The 21,901-nt window shown below is 36.4% G+C and overlaps 1 protein-coding gene across 1 annotated transcript in view; it reads left to right on the top strand.

Annotated features, from left to right (window-relative positions):
* Positions 1-7,446: 7,446 nt before the first annotated feature.
* Positions 7,447-21,901, top strand: part of LOC145670522 (uncharacterized) — a 38,126-nt gene continuing 23,671 nt past the window's right edge. Inside the window, exons 1-2 of the mRNA XM_081739297.1 lie at positions 7,447-7,916; positions 13,929-13,976. Coding sequence (XP_081595423.1) covers positions 7,534-7,916; positions 13,929-13,976 — 431 coding nt within the window. The 5' untranslated portion in view covers positions 7,447-7,533. The remainder of the gene's footprint in view (positions 7,917-13,928; positions 13,977-21,901) is intronic.

Here is a 21,901-nt window from a genome sequence, read left to right as displayed (position 1 = left end):
TCACAGCTTGTGTCCCTCTGCAATGTCTTATTTAGATTAGACTTTTCTTTTTGCCCCTCACTAAACATTTGATTGATTTAATTCTCATACTCTCCACGGATGGAGCGCAGGAATGCCAGACTCGAAAAATAGGTGTACATTTACTTTCCTGACAGATAATACATGTATTACAATATGTTATTGTGAGTATTCCACAAGCCAAGAGTAATAGAGCCATCTAACAGTCTGATGATCACTTGGCCGAGGGACCCGCAAGTAGAATGTATTAATTGCATGTATTACTTGCAGAATTTAGTCATAGGACCCACACTGGTTTCTACAGGGGAACATTATGCTGCTAAGACGGCATGAATAGTAGATTACACTCTATCGCGGGACCCGACTGGGAACAATCGGTCCAATCTGCTGAAGTCCGGCCCTGATTGTTGTATACGACAATTAATATAGTAGGGAAGTTTTCTTCTTTTAGTTTGAAGCAACAAAAAGTCTTTTAATTTTTATCCGTGTTACTTCTCTTACAAACCCCTTCCGATTAAAAGTACATTTTAAAAAATTTAGAAAATATTTTTCTACTTTTCCTTCTCTCTATATATAAAAATTATTGCTCTGGAGGTATTGAAAAGCGCTGGTTACGCTAGTTCGATTCCATGGCTGGGTAGCCAAACTTGAGGCGTGACAAGATTTCCCTTAAAATCCTGGCTATGGGAACCGAACCTGAAAAGCGCTACCTTGCGTCTTATATTACCTTGAATTTTGTATCCGTAGCTGACATTAAGGAAACGAAGGAAAAGAAAAGAAAAAAAAACATTGGGTCGCCGTTATTCCTTCTTACACTATAATTTATAGACCAGTAAACACAACGCTACTTACTCCAGATTCTTGTACACTACTTGCGTTGTCGATGCTAAGGAAAAGACGAGGAAAAGAAAAAAAATCATTTAAGATAACACCATATATCTTGCATCTCTGTTTATTTAACTTTCCTTGTAATAAACGTATAACAAAAGACTCTCATTGACATTTATGATCGTGGATAGCTAGATTCAGGAGAAAAAAAAATCTTTGTATTCCGTTTAAGTTTCTCAAACCTTTTAACGCCAACACAACTCAAAGGTAAATAACAATATAAATTAAGCCACACTGTACTAACAGTAAGAGAGTTGTTTACATTTCTAGACAATAGCACAAAGTCCTTGGTAGGCTACTTCACCAAAGGAAATTTACCAATTACATTACCACTCGTAACCATCTCCTTGCAGAGAGAGAGACCTACGGCTGCGTCGATTAACCTTCCCCGTTTTAGTACATAACTTCTCCACTTCACCCGCATCCAACTGCTAAGAGGGCATTTCCCTCGACATTTACTATTAGCAGCGGCGGTAATAACATTAAACTCTGTAGCACATTATGGGGAACACAAAACCAGCCAATGAAATTAGACTCGACTTCTGACACTCCCGCATTGAAGTACGAGTGGTATCGTACACCCACCGTCTTAATGTGCCTCACTGATCTAGTGAGCAACATCACAATCAAATGTAACAGGACAACTCGAGAATGCAAACTTGGGGTGCGGCGACTTAATGCTTAGATTGTAAATTATATAGATATACTTATGTATATAGTTATTGATGAACAATACGGAATGCCCGCTGCTGGACAGACGTAAACTAGCCATCGCTAATCAATCCTTAATTTATCAAATAGAATACCTGAGAGAATAAACAATACGGAATACCTGTTGCTAACGTACATGTGCTAGATGGCAGCGAGTAATATATTATACATCTAGACAACTCTAAGAGATGATTTTATTCAGAGCAAGAGAGAAACGGCTTTGATATCAGACTACCCCGCTGCCGTATGATTCAACTTACTGGATAGAGACTCACTCTCGTTTACTCGGACATATTCCGGACAAAACTCATTTCGGACAATATTATGGACATTATAAACTGACTCGGATAATATATATATATATGTATACACCAAGAAAACTGAGAATTATTAAACGTATATTATTGTTTGTCCATAAGTAATCTGTAGTAAGATAATGAACACACGAAGACATTAATATGACGTTAGACGTTATATTTAAGACAATTTGGACAACTATAAACGGTGGACAATTTCTTCCGCAACTTCCCGGATGATACCAGTTTCTTCACAAGACGGAATAAAAAGAAATAGACATATTTACCTAGTAGACAGTTACCAAAGCTCACCCGACCGTGGTTTCATTTTACGAATAGGGACACTGAGGAAACACTGTGAAACAGCACTCCAGGGTGGCGACTGGTCCTGACGACTCCTCCAACATCTCACCATGTGTACAGCCATAACCTCGGCGTGGATTGATCACACGACGACCCCTCCTTGGTTAACAGCAAAGCATACGTTCCACTGCTATCTCCACCAGGTAGACAAACAATCACTGCAAAGCTGCTGCAATGTTCATCCTCACAACAGCGACCACAGTTAGACACATTAAATTCCGGAGAGGCAGGCTGAGCTGACAACAAGTAATACAGGACGAAGTCCCTTGCCAAGAAAACGTAGTAAGGGTGGACGGAAAATTTACAACGTCAAGAGAAGGAAGCCATACATCAATCGAGTTCGGTCTCAGAGACAGCACAAAAGGGATTTCTGAACTTCAGCTTTCATCACATTAACAGTTAGGAAATATCTAACCAATCCCAGCCATATTCCAAAACGCACAGGTCGAATATTTGAGTAAGTTCTCTTGTGATTCTTGTTTATACCCGCTGGCCTAGCATAACGTTCGACTAAACAGCTTCTTTAAATATTTATATTAAAGAACGGCCACTCACTGCATAATTCACTGTAAATTAATATCCGAAAATATGGACAATCGTGCTTTTCACCTCACCACGGCCATGTTCGCAGTTCGTAGTACAAAGAAAAGGTGAACCAGAGGGGGCTCTCCGCAGCCCTCTCACTTCCGGATTGGTCATTCCATACTACGCATCAGAGCGTAGAATGGAAATAACAGATTTTATAATAAAACAAATATAACTAAAGGAGAATAAAAATTATATAAACGGGCATTTATATATGCAGATTCATAATAATCCTTCCGTTTTACATGAAACACAAAAATTTAAATTATTTCAAACGATTCGAGCTACTCTCAAAAGCCGCTCAACGCAAACCATAGACGTACAAAGGAAAGTAGCATACTACATCTACACGCACTGGTCCAATTGTCGACCATCTTGAATCCTTCATGAGAGTCGAGAATTGAGAAAATAAAAAGAAATAATATTAGCTGAGAGCTGATTGAACATTTCCGCAAATATTCTCTTTGAGAAAATGTAACGCTCAAAGAGGAACGTTACAGTATACACTACCAAAATTTCTCAAAAATCTTTAATTTTTAGTGCTTTGATTAGCACAGCCCTGTAGGATAGGCCGGAACTCCTGCAAGTATTACTGGGGCCTATGAGACCATTGACATTGCAATACCCTCTGAAGTACTATTATTTCGTTGTGTTACATTCAAACTGATATAAAGGGATCAGAGAAAGTTCCCTTTTACCTTTTGGTTTGCTTTTAGCTTCCGCAGAGGTAGCTGTTTTATTATAAAATGGTTTTAACAAACACTTAGAGTCACTGATATCAGATCCTGCTACTTCCTTTACCAAACGTTTAGCAGATTTTCGGGAAACGTTTAGCTCTTGTTATTATAAGTTTTGTAATTTCACGAATGTTGAATACCTGTAATGTCTCCCTAAATTTCTACTTCTATTTTTTCTTCTAAAGCTGTCTTCTCACAAAAATATAAATAAATAAAAAAGTAAAACCTAAGAATCTGTGTGTTAGTTAAAAACAAGAGATATCTATGCGTAATGTGGGTGTTGGACATAAGCTCACCGGCAGAAAGCTCACCGACAGTCTCATATTACAGGGATGGACAATAGCTCACCGATAGCAAACATAAGCTTCCTTGAAGGACTTGTAATAAAATTCACCGAATATTGAAATTCAGGTGTTAGTTACTTCCTAAGCAGAAAATGGAGCTACTATCTTATATGACTTATCTATCAGGTATAAAAAAATAATAATAAGGACGTTGCGGAGTTGTGTTGTATTAAACGTGGGCAGACCTTGAGGAACTTGTAATAAAATGCCCTGGATATTAAAATCTAGCTTTTGACTACAATTACAAATAGGCCAAATAACTCGGTAGAAAGTAGAGCTACTAATGTCGTATAGCAGTTATCAGATATCAGAATAAAATAGGGATGTTGCAAGTTTAATGTGTGAAACATGAGTGTAGGACAAAATCCAAGCGGACAAAATCCAAGAGGACAAAATCCAAGCTAGATTCTGGTAAGTCGGACAAAATCCAAGCGGATAAAATCCAAGGAACAGTATCATGTGCGTAGCTGTGGTATGTGCCTGTGAACACCCTAATTAAATTGTGTGTTTGTTTCTTTCTTCAATTGTCAATTGCATTCTAAAGTTTTATCTGTAATTCTTTAATTTATTGAAATAACATCTCATTTACTTTTAAAGAACTGAAAATCCAATAAAATATGAAAGAATGTCACAGTAAGAGTGCAGATGAGCTTTAATTACTCATAATATATTCTGGCTACTGCTAGGACATGCCCAGGTGGATTCAATTTAGGGTGATCAGAAATATTTTGACTAAAAAGAGTATATTCACATAAATAACCAGAAAATGAAAGCACTCACTTGCTAAATCAGAGATAACAAATAACAGCAAAGCAGCCCAGTCTTAAAAGAGTACACTTACGTAATTCTATTCTATTCATTGAGAATTAAAGTAGAAATAAAATTAAAAAGATATAATTGAGATTAAAAAAAAATACTTCTCTACCCTCAAAGTATTTACATCAGTTACACTTTTGAAAATAACCAATAATATATATATATTCATTTAGTTTGTCTAGACACATTTTCACATTTCGATTTTCTAGATAACACTTTTACATTATTTAATTCACACGCATTATTACATTATTAAAAATACACACTTCAATAGCATTCAAACATAATAAATGATGGATAGCAACGAGTTAAAAAAATAAAAACATTCAGCATTCTACCATTGCCATATTCACATTTTGATCTTAATAGGTACATCTATATTTCACTTATTTAAGGTATAAGCAAAACACGAGAATACAAAAATAAATAAATAAATAAATAAAATAAATAAATAATAAATAAATAAATAAATAAATAAATAAAAACAGCATTCTACAACTACCGTACATGTTTCACATTTTGATCATTTCTGACGAAAATTTGATCAGTATATCAGAATTATTTGTTTCAAAATACTGTGTATAATAAAATTGAGATGAAAATACATACTTTTACAATGTATTTGTACATACCTAATACTTTTACATACTTTCATATGGATGTGATAAGTAATTAAAGCCCATCTGCACTCTTACTGTGACAATCTTACATGTTCTATTGGATTTTCAGTTCTTTAAAAGTAAATGAGATGTTATTTCAATAAATTAAAGAATTACAGATAAAACTTTAGAATGCATGACAATTGAAGAAAGAAACAAACACACAATTTAATTAGGGTGTTCACAGGCACATACCACAGCTACGCACATGATACTGTTCCTTGGATTTTATCCGCTTGGATTTTGTCCGCCTTGCCAGAATTTAGCTTGGATTTTGTCCTCTTGGATTTTGTCCGCTTGGATTTTGTCCTCTTGGATTTTGTCCGCTTGGATTTTGTCCGCGCCCCGTGAAACATGGGCGATAGTAAGCCTAATTTTGGCCCTGGAAATTTTCGAACCAATTTTTTCTTATAAGCTTGACAATTCATCAACTGCATTAAAATAATTTCATGATAAGGCATGAGTACTTACATAATAGAATTTGCTTGCTAACAGGACTGGTGATTTTTTTATTTTACGAAATCTAGGCTTTGCTTCTTAGTGCTGCCGTCGTGCTTGCAGACAAACACTCAAACAAGTTTCTTTCTTATTTACTAACACTAAGTTTTTTTTTGTTCATAAGTTGTTTTGATCTTAGTAAATAAGAAAGAGATTCATTTAATGAGTATTGGTCTGCAAGTGTGATGACAGCCTTAAGACTTGAACTCTGCAACACTCTTAATATTTTATTCTGATGTCTGATAACTCCTATATGACGTTAGTCATATAGCCTATTTTCTATTGAAGAACTAGGCCTACTAGTAGTCAAAACACAGATTTAAATATCAGGAGCATTTTGTTTCAAGTTCCTCAAAGTCCGCCCACGTTTAATACATTAAACCCTGCAACATCTTTATTATTTTATTTTTATATCTGACAACTGATATATAGCATTAATAGCTCTATTTTCTACTGAATTAGGCCTACTGCTAGTCAAAGTCTAGATTTTAATACCTCTTTATACCCATCATATACCCGCGAGGCCAATTAAGGCAAGTGAGCGTGAGCCCGGGTGAGCGCAAGCCTATTGGAGAGAAGTGAGCGCGAGCCCGAGTGAGTGCGAGACCAGTTGGGAGAAGTGAGCGCGAGAGCGAGTGAGTGCGAACCCAGTTGGGAGAAGTGATCGCGAGCGTTAGTGATCGCAAGTCCAGTTGAGACAAGTGAGCGCGAGCCCGGGTGAGTGCGAGCCCAGTCGAGAGACGTGAGCGCGAGCCCGAGTGAGTGCGAGCTCAGTCGAGAGAGATGAGCGCGAGCCCGAGTGAGTGCGAGCTCAGATAAGATTAGTTAGTGCGAGCGCGAGTGAGCGCGAGCCCAGTTGAGAGAAGTGATCGCGAGCACTAGTGATCGCGAGTCCAGTTGAGACTGGTGAGCGCGAGCGCGAGTGAGTGCGAGCCCAGTCCAGAGAGATGAGCGCGAGCCCAAGTGAGTGCGAGCCCAGCTGAGACAGGTGAGCGCGAGCCCGAGCGAGCCCAGTGGAAAATGGCCACCTTTGGTTTGAGTCTGTTGGCTTGCCTACACAGTATTTCGAGAAAATACCTATTTTAGTACCAAGTAATGGGAGGAAACGACTAACAGATCTGCCTACACAACCACAAAGTAGTCATCATAGGTTTCACTATTATTCATTTTCATTAGTCCTCTAATCTTCTTTAATCTAAAGGACATACAAATGGGACGTTAAACAAAAAATTCATTTCATTTATATCGGAAATTAAAATGGAAATTTTGCGTTGCTTTGGCGATATTCGCTACGGAATGAGACCCACAACAAATTATCATAAGTTAAAAATAGAAATTTTATATGTATGTTTACTTCGTACGGTTTCTATTACTGCGTTCTACTTACCAGTTGATTCTCTCTCTCTCTCTCTCTCTCTCTCTCTTTTTTTTTTTAATTCATAATACTTATTACGTTGCATACACTTGTAAAAATTGCCGACAAGTCTTTTATAAGACGTTCGGCAACACTTTGCATTGCAACTATTATCCTTGTAAGAAAAGGAAGAAGTGAGTTTGTTTGTAAATACAGTAATCATTGGAACAGCTGGAGTTTGACGAGAAAAATTTTTAATGAAAAATGCCATCGTGTTTTGTGTTAGGTTGTGAATCGAGATACAACGGGAAAGTTGCCGGTAATCATTATTTTACCCCACCGCAGGACGAGGATGAATTTCGTAAGTGGGCACAAGCTATTCCAAGAAAAGGCAGACCATTGTCACGAAATAGTAGTATTTGTGACTGTCATTTCTCCGATAGTGATCTGGTGAAAGCTGATATATTTATTGTGAACGGAGAGAAAGTTGAAATGCCGAGGCAAAAGTGGAAACTAAAACCAGGAGCAGTTCCCCACATTTTTCCAGATCTTCGGAAACGGGCGATGAGTCGCACATTGCAAGAACGTGCTGTTAAATGGAGGAGAAATGAAGTTCTGTCGAATAAAATTATGACGAGTAATAATCGGTGAGTAAGCCAAGGATCGTTGAGGGTTTCAGTGGTTCTTCGAATTAGAAAAAGAAATAAGTTTCCTTTACTTCCCTTGCTTAATATGACTCTCAGCAAATTTTTACTTTGAGTCAAACAGTGACTTCAACCTATTCATCTGATCCGGTTCCCGGAGCAGTTTAGGAATCATTCCTAAACTGCTCCCGGAACCGGATCAGATGAATCGCTTAGAGTTACTATCACAGTCAAAGTAATGTACGATGTTAAGAATTATACTATAAGTACAAGGGCCAAAATGTTACTAAATACCATTCCTAAAGTCTTCCGAGAAATCAATTCAAGTGAAGCGGTGACTATCAATTTTGAGATCTAAATGGGGTCTACCGCCCCCCAAACCCCCCGCTCAAGTACTATAAAAACATTCAAAACAACAATAAATGATCACACCACTACTATAAAGCTAACATAAGAAGGGAAATTTAAAAAAAAAAACGTCACTAATCATAAATCAGTGCATGACAAATAAAAATAAATTACATCTCAACAAGACAATAGAACAACCAGCAGCAAACCAAATACTTTGCCTATACTCAAATGCAAAACAAATCAAGAATAAAAATAATATGAATTAAAAAAAAAAAAACCCATTTCGCCATAGGAGAACACTCATGAATAATGAACTCATTAATTGCTGATTCCACACACGAAAAAATAAGATAGCAAGAACACGTGCGCAATACTCAACATTACTCAAAAATGTTCCTTTCCTCACACACGTCGTTTTATTAAACCGAGCACACTTGCTATTATTACAAACAAGAAAAACCAATAAACACCCACTTTTACCATGACCCGCTCGGGAGAGTAATACTCCCGGAAGTACGTTTTTCCGCGTGCTACTCTAGCCAGCTGTTTTACGCGCTATCCTAGCCAGTTGTTTTAAGTTGGTCACAAAATTTATATAATGAAGTACAAGGGGAACAAAACGAGCCCTATATCATGGAGTACAAGGGCGTAAGTACTACAACTACTTATCTGCACAAACATAAATAAATCACTTTTTTAAGTATTATTTTCATATTATTTTAATTTAATAAGTGTTATAAAAAATGTAAAAAAAACCTTCCTCGGGCCGGGTTTGAACTCGCGCCAAAAGAGACTTATTACTAGCATATAGCGCTAGCACACTCGGCCACGAAGGCCAACTGGAGCAATCGTTTGATTTTTGCTATTTTAATACAACGTGGCAAGAAGTGGATAAAGCCAACCAATCAGAAGTGTGTTTCTCGTTTCTATTTTCGGGAGCATTACTCTCCAGAGCTAGTCCTCTTTTACCATACGTCGAAAATATCTTCAACCTTAGACCACAACCATGATAGGTTTTCTCTAACTCAATTAAACCAAAACCAGAAAGTGCTGCAAAGCGATATGAGTTAATATCCGAATCTAATACAAACTTATTTAAAAACGACGAGTTCAAATTCGTTGTATTAAATTCATGAAACTGTTTCTCAATCGCATTTGCTAACTCGATCGTCGCCATGAAACGAAAATTCAGTTACGCGCTCCCCTCATGCCACCAACAACAGCACACACATGTGACATCACACTAACAACCTACCATATGACTGTACATAGACACCTAGTGGGAAAAATATGAACTAAGACGTCACACCAAAGGCACGAACGGTTCCAACAAGTGACTCACGCGCAAACAGTTCCAGGAAGTGACTAAACCTATAAGAACCGATTAAAGTCACTGTTTGAGTCAAAGTAAAGACTTGCCTGATTCTCTAAGACATTTCATATTCGCATTTTCGTGGCGTATGTTAATTGTGTTAAAATAATTGCGTACAGGCAGTAGCGTAGCCAGGATGTGTGTTTGGGGGGGGCCCAACTGCTGTTATAGGCACATATAGAAAAATTACAAACAAAAAAATATATAAACATAAAAATATATAAAAAAATTACAAACATCAAAGTACCAAAGTACATTGTCGGACCTCTTTGGGGGGGGCCCGGCCCCTCCGGCCCCCCCCTTCCCTACGCCACTGCGTACAGGTAAACAGTTTACATGCAAACTGATGGGTTAAAAGCTATTATTCATGCGTAAATCAGGCAAAATGGCCAAGCAAAAATTTTATCTATTCGAAATCGGTGCAAGGCGAAGCTAGTGGGCCAACGCGGGGGTATATCTGTAAAGTGCAGGTACGAGGCGACCGTGAGTATACGCGAGAACAATTATTCATGGGGAAAAAAGTACCAACCAGTGCTAGCTCGCCACTACAAGTAGGAGTTCCATTGTGCTTGGATGTTGTAGGTACAACCCCCTTAACGTGGGTTTTTAAATGTTTCAATGTGTATAATATACAGGAGATAACTCTCTTGATAGCAATACATTTTCTGCTGTAAACGTTGGTCTCAGTATTCAGAATTATCAACAGGTACGACTTCCTATAGCGTGTACATTGGTTTCGCACTAGTAGCTTTGCTCGTGTAAGCGAAGTTATAGCCTCCCTATTACAGTGCTTAAAAACACTCCGCTGATGGAAAAGCGTGCAGTTTTACTGTACGGATCCATAGGATAAGCAGTAGGAGTAGGAACGGGTTAGAAGCCCCGCAGGGGTTCGTTGACTTCTGTTCTCGACATAAAATTGGCAAATTAAAGACCCTACATTTTCCCGTGCATTTTACAATCTATGGATCCGTATAGTAAAACTGCACCGAAATTATTATCTAATACAATCCTCTCTTTCATAGTCATTCACTCATTTTAACAGTTATGTTACCATTCTTTTGACGTACAATTGTAATCAGCACCCATATTTTTTTTTTTCTGTGGAAAACATCATAAGAATACAGAGATCGAATATTTTTTAGTTTGCTATAAGAGGAAATTGAAGCCATCTCGTCTCAAAAGCAATTGTGTGAAACACAGGCAATTAGCCAGAACACTAAACCGATGGGGCAGAAATAACTGTTGTGGAGTCACGTCAATTCACCTTACATTTTTGACTGCATAAATTTTAAACATATATTGATCAAAATAATCACCTGAAAATAGGGAAGTAGGGTCAGGGGGCAAGAGTTATATCTTATCACGTCTCTAGTCTCGTTGGCAATAATATTTTATGTATTGGCCATTCAATTTAGCCAAGAGAAAAGTATATCCATATTTATTTATTTATTTATTTATTTATTTTTATTTATTTTTTTTTTTTTTTACATAATTGTCTATAAAAATACTTTAAAAATAATTTTAGATTCGCCTTTCTCTTGAATAAACTGAATGGCAATTACACACTATATACAGGGTAGACCAGTTTTTAACAATAACAGGACTTTGGACATAAAACATCATGGCATCGTTTTAGAGAATAATAGGGTAGTTTTGGTTCGGAAGCAGTTTCTCATTTAAACCGTGAACTGAGAATCTTTTAATTATCCACAATCAATTAAACATGTGTGTCCAAGCAGCTGTTGATAAAATGGACAATTGATAGAGAGTAACATTTGCTAATAGAAACTCTAGGACGCATGTTAATAACTAAAATAAATGATTTTGCAAAAGGACATTAAATTTTTAATTTCCAAATTTAACAAACTTTAATAGAGTAGGAGTTCAGTTATTTCAGCAAGAAGGTTATGGGTAAGTGAGAAAATGTTTTTTTATGTAAATATGAATAATCATTTGCGCAGTAGCGTTGGAAGAATAGATGTGTTCGAATATGAATGGTATACTTTTGTAAATATTCATTTTCATCATTTACGTACTTAAAATTCCAGAACAAAGGTTTAAAACTGGAAGATGAATGATTTAAAAAAAAAAAAAAAAAAAAAAAAAAGGCGTGATATTCGTAGTTTTCGGTATTTCAAGAATGCCCTTCTCATGGTTGAACCTTCAAGAAAACTAATAGCAGAAGGAGCACTTCTGAGGAAGACCCCAGGGAGGGTCGAAATTATATAAATAACAGAACAAATATTCTTTCGGGATAGAAGGTGTAATGATTATTAGTGGAAAGAGTATCAGTTAAATTATACTTTCCTACAGTAATATGGACCTCCTCCTTAAAATAAATAAATAAATAAATAAAAAAAAAAAGTCTTAAGCTTCTTCTTTGACATGATCTGCTATCTACTTAGAATAAGCAGACTCGTCAACGATGTCCGTAAAATCCGTTTTCATAGTAATGTTATTCTTAGAACACAGCGTTAAGCAACTAAACTTCTCTTCTTTCATCGCTGATCTTTTTTAATTTTTAGTTCTTTTATTTATTTATTTTATATTATGTTTAGAATACTTCGAGAAACTTCTCTTTGTTCTGCAATTGGTAACAGCCAATTTCAAATAAATTGTCATTGTTACTTCTAAATTTGGAAAATTGTGAGGTGGTTGTGAATACAACTAATGTATAACTCACGAAGACAACTTATTTTTTCCAGTTTCACATCGCTTGGAAATAGAAACATTCTTCTACCAAGTTATGTTCATAATCTCGTTGTTAGAAATGCAAGTCTTTTTGCTTTAATTTCTATGCCCTGTTTTTATTTTTCGTTGATGTTTCTGAATATTTAAATCAGTTATTGAAGTGAGGTATAGCGCAATTTCGTGGTTTCCTGAGTTGTAATGTGAGATTGTCGATAATTGCTTAAAAAAAAAAAATACTCTCTGACAGTTCGAAATTTAGTTCTCGAGTTCCTTTGTGACTTATCTTTTTTCATAAACAAACATTGGTCGTTTTCTGTTTCTGCCGTAGTTGGGAATTCGAAGTTCACAAAGTGTTATGAATGAGCGTTCATATTCGTGAAAGGTTTAACACTTCAGCATAAAAAAAATAAATAAAAGCTTTCGCATATATAAATCTTAGTTTAATAAATACTGCCTTGGTATTGACTCAAGGGGAGTTACTACCAAGAGAAGGGAAGCTTCGGGATTCACAATCTTACAGGTATAATAATAATATATTTATTTTATTTCACTTATTATTATACTCGTACATTAATATGCAAGCACGTAAACAAAAATTAATACGTTAATGTTTGCGGTACTTTGAGTTTTATTGAAAGATTAAATAACGCCAGTTTTCACAACGTTGTGTGTTAGCATTATTGCTCCTTACTTTGTATGGCGATTCTCCTTTCCAAATTGAAGGAAGACAAAACAGAAATTAAATTGTTTATTGGTCAAAATAATAATCGATGTTCGCTAAGATCTTGATTAGTTAATTTAGAGCTTAACATCCCTTTCAACATGAAGTCAATATAAAGGCTTGTGAGACCAAGGTGGCTCAGTAGTAGAGTGCTCATTTGGCTCAGTAGTAGAGCGTGGAGTCTCTGGTTTGATACCAGCTCCCGCCAAGTGTACTTTGTAGTGGGCATATAACGTGTACATGGGTTTTCTTAGTGTTCTTCCATTTTCACCCACTTTCTTCATTCCATTTTTATCATCCATTTCACCATCATAATTTCCCGTAACCTAGGTTAATCGTTTGATCTTAAATTAAGAATAAGAAAGACATGAATGTGCAGCTCAACATGGGGTTTAAACTTCGTAAATCCCACCTAGAATCGAACAGAAGTTTCTCATTTCAAAGGCGAATGTGTTGGGCATATAATAGGAGGAAGCTCTGCTAGGATCTCGTGAGCCAGAAACGGTGCGGACACTCGGTTGAGAAAGTGCAAACGTTTTTTCAGACCAGCCATCCTGAGTGAGGTTTTCCTGAGTTTTCCTCATTTACACCAGGCAAATACCGGGATGGTACTTAACATACAAGTTCCAGGCCGTTTCCCTCCTTCCGTTCCTCGGATAGTGTGATCTCAGATGACGAGCTATTATGGCCACAGATGCCGAAAGCCCAGAAATGTAATTCCTAATCCTAATTTTAAGCCGGAAATTAATCGACGCCTCACTTGTATATTATATAATCATTAATTAATATTTTCAAACCAATTTTATGAGATCCGAGTGGTAATTCTATTGTACTTTTTCAGATTTCCTTTTTTTACATGATGCATATTTTGTCTTTACAGGACACCAGAAACTGTGACAGGCGATGAGTGTTCATTCGAGATGCCTGGGTAAGTCACCAAATGATACTGAAACTTGTGGAAGATGTACCATAACGGTCAAACAAGATTTATGTCTCTACAGGGTTATTTAACATTATCTTTCCGATTACAAATTTTAATAACTCACGTTTCTAAACACGCACATTCGTAAAAATGATATCCAATGAAAGAGAAATTCAAAACGTTTTAGAGGGAGGCGCGGTGGCTGAGTGGTAGAACGTTCATCTCCGGTGCTTGGGGTCCCTGGTTCGATCCCAGCTCGCGCCGTGTGGACTTTGTGGTGGGCAAACACTGTGCTCGTGGGCTTTCTCGGAGTTCTCCCGTTTCCTCCCACTTTCTTCATTCCATCATTTCACTCATCTCTCATCATCACTGTCTCCTTTAGCCTAACCGGCATAACCGTGGGACGTCAAACTTAAAGATTTCATTTCATTTTTCAAAACGTTTTAGAATCTGGCAACGCTGATGTATTAGTTACGCAGCTGGCCGCTAGGGTGACAGTAACACATGATGGCAGCAAATGAAGACAGGAAAGCTTTTTGTGTGGTAAATTTTCAAAGTAACCCTTCTGCTACTAGTATCCAAAGAAGTTTGGAGAAGAACACCTTAGCAGATACAGTATTCGTATATGGTACTTCGATTTTAAAGCAAGAGGATGCATCTGCAAGAAGAAGTCGCCCGGCCGCCCATGGGCAAGTGCGGAAACAGTGGAGCGTGTTCGGGCCAGTTTCATGAGAAGTCCACAGAAATCCACGGTGAAAGCAAGCAGAGAATTGCAGATACCGCAGTCTACTGTGTGGAGGATTATCTATAAGTGAGTGAAATTTTATCCATACGATTTGGCAGTGTTGGAAGCCTTGAAACCTTGTAGCGTTCAGTTTTTCCCCTACAATATTTTGAACATTCTGTTCATAATGTTTTTGTCTGTTTTCATTTGTTTATGTAATTCTGATTATGGTTTACTCTTTTGGTTTGGTGTGTTTTTGATATTGTTTAACTAGTGTTTTTTCAATTGTCAAAATTAGTTTTATAATTTGTATACTGTGCTTTGAAAAGTATTTCCGTAAAGAAAGAGGGTAAGTTAAACTGTTCACCGTCCAGAATTGTGCGGCAACTAAGGCAGAGAGATTGGAGCGTGTTACTTATCTAATAATTAGCCTTAAAACTCATAACGCATTAACAGGATAAGTATATCTTTTAAGGAAATAGAACATTTAAAATACAACATTCCTTGTGAATTTTAATCTTCAAAGTTATGAATAAAAACTAACGGAAAATCAAAGTGAAAATAGCAAACGGGTATTGATATCATTATAGTGCTGCTAGCATGTGGTTTTTGCACTTATAAATAATAGTATTATAAAAAAAATCGGAAAATACTAAAGACTCATCTGCATTCTTTAAGTATTACAGCACAGCTGCAAAGTATTACAGGTGTAAACTTACTACGGTAAGATTTTCGGCGTACAGTATAGCCTGTACAGTAAGTGTTAAATAACTGATATTTTATCGTCCTTCAGGAATGACCGCTAGTATTTTTTTTCAATGACTGAGGTTCAGATTTAATATAAAGTGTCATGTGGCAGCGAAATTATAATAGCACAAGTCTAGAAGCAACGAACCTGAATACGTGAAGTAAAATTAGTTCCTTGATAAGTTTTTTCTTCTTTTTATAAGAAGTGGCGACCCATGCTAAAAAAATATAACTTGTGTTTTACGTCGTGGCTAGTTCGTTTATAAATAATAAGAGAAGGCAACGTGACACAGAATATTGCCAAGCGTTTTCCAAAATACAATTTCCTTAGCATTACATAATAAATGGCGACCCAGCCAGGATATTTGCTTCTAGACGTTGACTGCTAGGTTTTGTTTCAAAGAAGCCAAGATAGAAAGTATTTTTAATAGTATGGTTATAAACAATTTGTGTTTACTGAACTTTTAAGTGAGCTTCTGAAGGAAATTTAATAGTAAATATCAAAATGTCGAGCGATAGCAGTAGTGGAGAAGATTCTTACGACGAAAGTGTTGGACATAGTTGTTGCAATCGAAAATATAGGTACAGTGTAGCTTGTAGTACCTGTAAACGCTGGTATCATTTAAGGTGTCAGGGGATACCAAATATGGAATATGAAATACTAAAAATGAAAAGTGTAAAATGGAGTTGCTCAGAGTGTATGTTAAAAAACGGTACAGATAGAGAAAAGAATATAGATCGCCGTAATGCCGAAATCACAGATAATGGTAACGTTGTAGGGAACAGTGTCGAGGAAATTAAAGTTACCGGTAAGGAAATTGAGATAGATGGTGCTTCAAACGTTACCATACAAAAAGTAAGCAGTGATTTAGTAAATGAAACGGAAGATCTTGTTAACGCTAGTAATCAAACCAGTTCAAACGTCGAGTTTGTAATGCTGTTAGAGAAATTAAACGAAATGTCGATAAAACAGGATAATCAGTCAAAATTGTTAACTGAAAGATTAGACTGTCAGGCAAGGGAATTTAGTGAAAGGTTAGAAACCCAGGTTAAAGCAATAAGTGATAATTTTGATAGAAAGATAATTGAGTTACAGGGTGAATTAAAGGCTTTTCAGTTAGAGACTTGCGTTGAAATTCGTAGGGACTTAGAACTTGTACAGGACGATGTTGAAACTTTGAAGAACAAGTGTGAAGAAGTAGATTCACAAGTAGAAGACCTGAATGACCGTTTAGTGACTTTAGAAAATGATAAGAAGAGACACGAATCTAGTATTTGTCAGTTAAATTCACGTGTAAATTCATTAGAAGAAGGAAATAGGGTTATCAATAACGAAATAGAGCAAAGCATTGAAAGAAATGTCCATTTGTGTAGCGTAAAGAGTCAACACCTAGACCAACGTTTGAAAGAATTAGAAACGAAGGTGGAAATCTTTAGTTCAGGTGAAAATAAAGCTACATCAGAAAGTAATTGCATTGATAATCGAAAACAACTGCAATATACTGTAGGTTCTAGAAATTCTGAAGTTGAGGTGCGAGGAATTCCAATCGCAAGTAGTTACCGGGATTGTACTACTACAAGTATTGTTACTACAATAGCTAGTACTACTCCGTGCAATCAACGAATTAATGTTACATCGCCTTTTAGTTTGCCTCTTGAACCACTTACGGCAAATACAGTATATGGTATTGAAGCGACAAACGTTCATAGTAATGCTAATAGCTTTTATCCTTTTAACACTACTAAAAGCCAGGTAGGTTGTTCAACTGCTGTTGCATGCTCTGGTTTAAGTTCTTTTCAACCAAATACAAATACTTTTAGTGCTAATAGTGTTAACAATCCTTTCTACTTTCGACCAATGAATCAAAGTGATACTGGTTTGAGTAGAAACGTAAGTATGTTCCCATATTCAACTCAAGAGTCTAGTAAACGAGAAAATGGTAACAATACAAGCTTTTCCTTAAGAGATTTAAATGCGTTTCCAAAATATGATGGTAATCCAACGCAAGGTGCCGCTCGAAACTTTTTAAGAGAGTTAGTTCAGTGCATGGAATTGTATAATATGTCAGAAAGGGAGAAATTGTTAGTAATTCAAAGATTGTTGACACATTCGGCGTCAGCGTGGCTAAAGTCAGTTTCAGGAGAAATAAATTCATTCAATGATTTTGTATATCAGTTTAGAAAGCAGTATTTCTCAGCGCGCCTGGAACGTGCACAGAAAAGACAGTTGAAGTTCCCGCGAATGGTAGATTTTGTATGGTACATTGTAAATCAGTATTACAGTATTTGCGATACGGTAAATGAAACAGAGCTATTAGATCTAATACTCGAGTGTTTACCAGATGGAGAGTCAAAATTGTTAAGACTAGTAGGTTGTCAGGATACGGAATCCCTAATTGCTCATTTGATGGAATTAGAAGCACAGACGGACGTTGCAGAGTGTCAATCCTCTAATGTGAAGCAAACAAAAAGAGCTTTTGTTAGAAATGTTAATGTTCAAGAGAGTAAAAAGACGAAAATTGATTCTTCGGTGCAAACAGAGCAGTTTTTTGGTAATGGAAACAGTGAAACTTCTGACCGTGAAGGTTATCAGTATTCTTACAAGCCATACCGCTACCAACGGAATAATAAGTTCAGAAGAAATGGTCGTGGTAGGAAAAGGATGTATAATAATGATAATAATAGGGATTATAATTCAAATTGGAGACGTGACGACCCCGAGTTTAATTCGTATCCTAATGAGTCGCCAAGAGTACAATATTCATCAGAGAATGACGAAGGCGAAAGGAATGTAAATTATCGTATGGGAGCTGATTCCATTCAGAGAAATCCTAACAGAAATACGGTAGTGACAGATGCTGTTGTTCATCACTCGCGCGAGGAAAACTTCCCGTGCAGTCGACATTAGAAGGGGGCGATTTCGACTGCAGTTTGAGTCCCCGGCAGTACTCAAATTTCGAAAATACTTTTGGTAATAGATGTTTCGATTTAACGAACACTTTGCATGGTGATAAATCTATTGTTTGTGTTAACAATATCCAAGAAGAGGGTGAAGAAGTTCGACTTAATAAAATTTCAGTGGATAGCGGTTGTGCATCAAGTAAAATTTCAGAATCGTCCTCAGAATTGGTTTACAAACCTTGGCAGGATAATTATCCACTTGTACCGCGAAGCCGAAACGTGCCATTGCAAATACGTTTTGTTATCGATGAAGAGAGTGAGTTAAGTAATTCTAGGGTAGAAATAACAAAGTGTCATCCTCCTACTGTGGATTGCGAAGTAGCTGGACTTCCTATAAAGTGCATAATTGATAGTGGCTCAGAGTTAAATTTACTCAGTTTATCTGTTTGGAATAAAATAAAGAATATATATCCTTCCGCCAAATTACGCCCAGATCCTAATATTGTTTTGTGTGGTTTTGCTGGAAACGAGAAATACTTAGTGAAAGGTTACCAACTTTTGAATCTAGATATCCAGGGCAAGATATTCGAGACGCCAGTGTATGTGGTGAAAAACCTGAAGACTGATATGATACTAGGTGTTCCATTCATTAAAAGATATAATGCTGTGTTAAATTGGAAAAACAAAATCCTGTCCTTCGAGGATTCTAACGAAACAAAAGTTACTGTAAACTTAGATGAATATAATATCTTTTTGGCAAAGTTAGAAGTGCATGATCCGATCCAAGAAGAAGAAGAGGGTGTAATATCCCAAGAAGAAATCGAGAATTACGTTCGTGAAAGAAATGACTTGGATAACGAGACGAAGTCAAAATTATTATCATTGTTGCTGAAATATCGTACGTTGTTTTGTGAGTATCCGAGAAAAATTAAAACAGAGCCGTATAAAATTCAGTTAAAGGATAACGAGCCCGTAGTAGGTAAATCTTACCCAATTCCTCAACACATGCAGGGCGAGTTCGAGAAAACCTTGAGTAAATGGATACGTATTGGTGTAGTGAAAGAATGTGTTAGTCCTTATAAAAATCCAATACATTGCGTTCGCAAGTCATCAGGAAGCGTGAGGCCTGTATTAGATTTGCGACAATTGAATACTAAAGTTATATCACCAAGGGTACAGGTGGAACCAATAACAGACTGTAATCGTTATTTACGTCGTGGTTCGGAACGACTTTTATTTCTCATATGTCCCCTTTTCTTAATTGTGATTCCCAGTTACACCATGACGTATACGATCACTTGCCCATGCTTACAGTTTCACCTACGATAACTGGGAATATGGTAGATGAAAATGCAAGCAACGTAAATAAAATAATGGTAAAGTTACACATATGATATTACAACAAATGACAAAATAACCTTTTGGTAAAACGAGTGTAATGTTACTATATAAGCACAAATATTACGAGCATGTATGTTTCAAATGCATCTACTGTTAACAACTCAGTATCAGTAACACAACGGTGTGGTGGCTTGAATAGCAGATAATGTGGTGGCTTAATATAATAGATAACTCACGTGTTTCTTCGGCTAGCCTGTTGACGTTACATCTCCTCTGTCCTGTATTCAAATATATGCGTAGTTGTTGAAGTTGAAGTCCAACGTTGAAATGTTAACTGCTACTTCCTCGATGAGAATTCCAAGTTGTCGCCGTATTATTAGACGAGTACACTTATATAAAAATTTTGATGTGAAGAACAACAAACTATCACTTTCACATATGGATAAAAAACTTTGTCACTTTGAGTTTTAATATAGAATGTTTCCGTGCACGTCATTGACTATTAGTCAAAGTGAGTATAGGCAGCCTAAATGCTGCTTTCGGAAGCGCGTTGGAACGAACGTCGACGATTGCCTCGTCGATTAGGTGCAGAGCAACTGCTCCTTTGTCCAGTCAACTATTGTGTATAAGTTCTGGGTGCTCGAGCGCCCCGATGATGACGTATACTACCAAGTTCACACTCCTTGGCTGAAGAAGTGCGGTCATTTTAAATAATCAAATCAGCGTTGAGCACCATCAAGAAGTAAAGTGTTTTTGCGACTTTCCCGTTTCTTTCGGGACTGAAAGCGTTCACAAAGAGAGTTGTTGTTTCTGCGTCGTATGTCCATACATGGTTATGAAATCGAACGGAAGTCTACTAACACAGATGAACAAACATTCCAAAGCGTTGACAAAGAGTTTCTAGAACACTTGGGTTTATACGAGGGTTGGTTAATAAAGTTCAAAATAAATCTATTTTCTCAATGTTTCTTTTAAATTGCAAAAAATGAGCTGTAGGACGGTGACATCCTATTGGGGCCCGAGCAGTGTCCGAGCAAATTGCTTCAATTTGTGAAGAGAACCCTGGCCGTTGAGGGGTTAATAGTCCATACTGGAATGTCACTTAATGATCATTGTATTTTGGGAACGCCCTGTATATAAATCAACCGTCACTGAGAGTTCACCATAAAGATTCAGTATATCGGGACTACACTGTATATGAAGCGAAGATCGTTGGGAACTCACTTTGAAAATTCGACGTATTGGGACTGCACTATATATTGCACTTCACTAAGTAACCGTGTGGTTATTCACCCTGTATGACAACAAGCCACCTTTGTTAAAGCCACCTATTACGTTCTTTAAAGCCACCTTTTACTTATATGAAGCCACTTTTGAGTCCGCCACTTTTAAGTTTTAATTAAGCCACCTTTTGTTTAAACAAAGCCACCTTTATGCCACCATTAATAGATTGTTCATTTTTTCAGTTTATAGTCTCTTTTATTTATTTATTTATTTATTTATTTATTTTTCAAATACTGGTTTCTCACCATAATAAAAAATATTTTAATTCACTTTTCAATTATCTTTTGCAAAACACATGATATACTTAAACATGTTAAGCCAAATAAATGTACAAATGAACATTAATATAGAAAATACTTAACTACTAAACAATAGCAAAATGTGTATACCGATTTCGAAAGTGTAGCCTCGCAACGTAACGAACGGTAATATTGAAATTCCTAATATGTAGCTTGTGTAGTGTAATGTGTGTATATGCACCTTCTTACAACAAGATTGATACTTAAATTTTCTTATTCAAAATTTTCATAACATTCGATTATCAAACATAAAAATCTAATATAACATCAAATGATTATATCAACTAATATATATCCATACATATAAAGTATTAATAATCCAAAAGAGTTTTCAAAACAAAAATTCGTAAAATAGTCATGAAGTAAATTACATACTAATTATTCGGAATACTATATTTCAGCTTATTAAACATCAAGAGTACTAAAGGAATCTAAATCAAATATACTATCAAGTTTCAGTAATCGTATTGCTCAAACAACAAACAAGAGATTCATCAAATTGTTTCAAATAAATTTGGATTCACATGTCAACTCACTTTTTTTTTGTCAGTATTACTAACAACAAATGTAAACTTTTATTTTATTCCTTCATTTATTTATTAATTGCAAGTAGTATGTAGACATCAATACTAGTG

The sequence above is a fragment of the Thermobia domestica genome, chromosome 2, assembly GCF_964235325.1.
Source record: "Thermobia domestica chromosome 2, izTheDome1.hap1.1, whole genome shotgun sequence".
Taxonomy (NCBI): Eukaryota; Metazoa; Arthropoda; class Insecta; order Zygentoma; family Lepismatidae; genus Thermobia; species Thermobia domestica.
The sequence above is the reverse complement of the archived record's forward strand: the minus strand, read 5'-3'. Positions and strand labels throughout refer to the sequence as shown.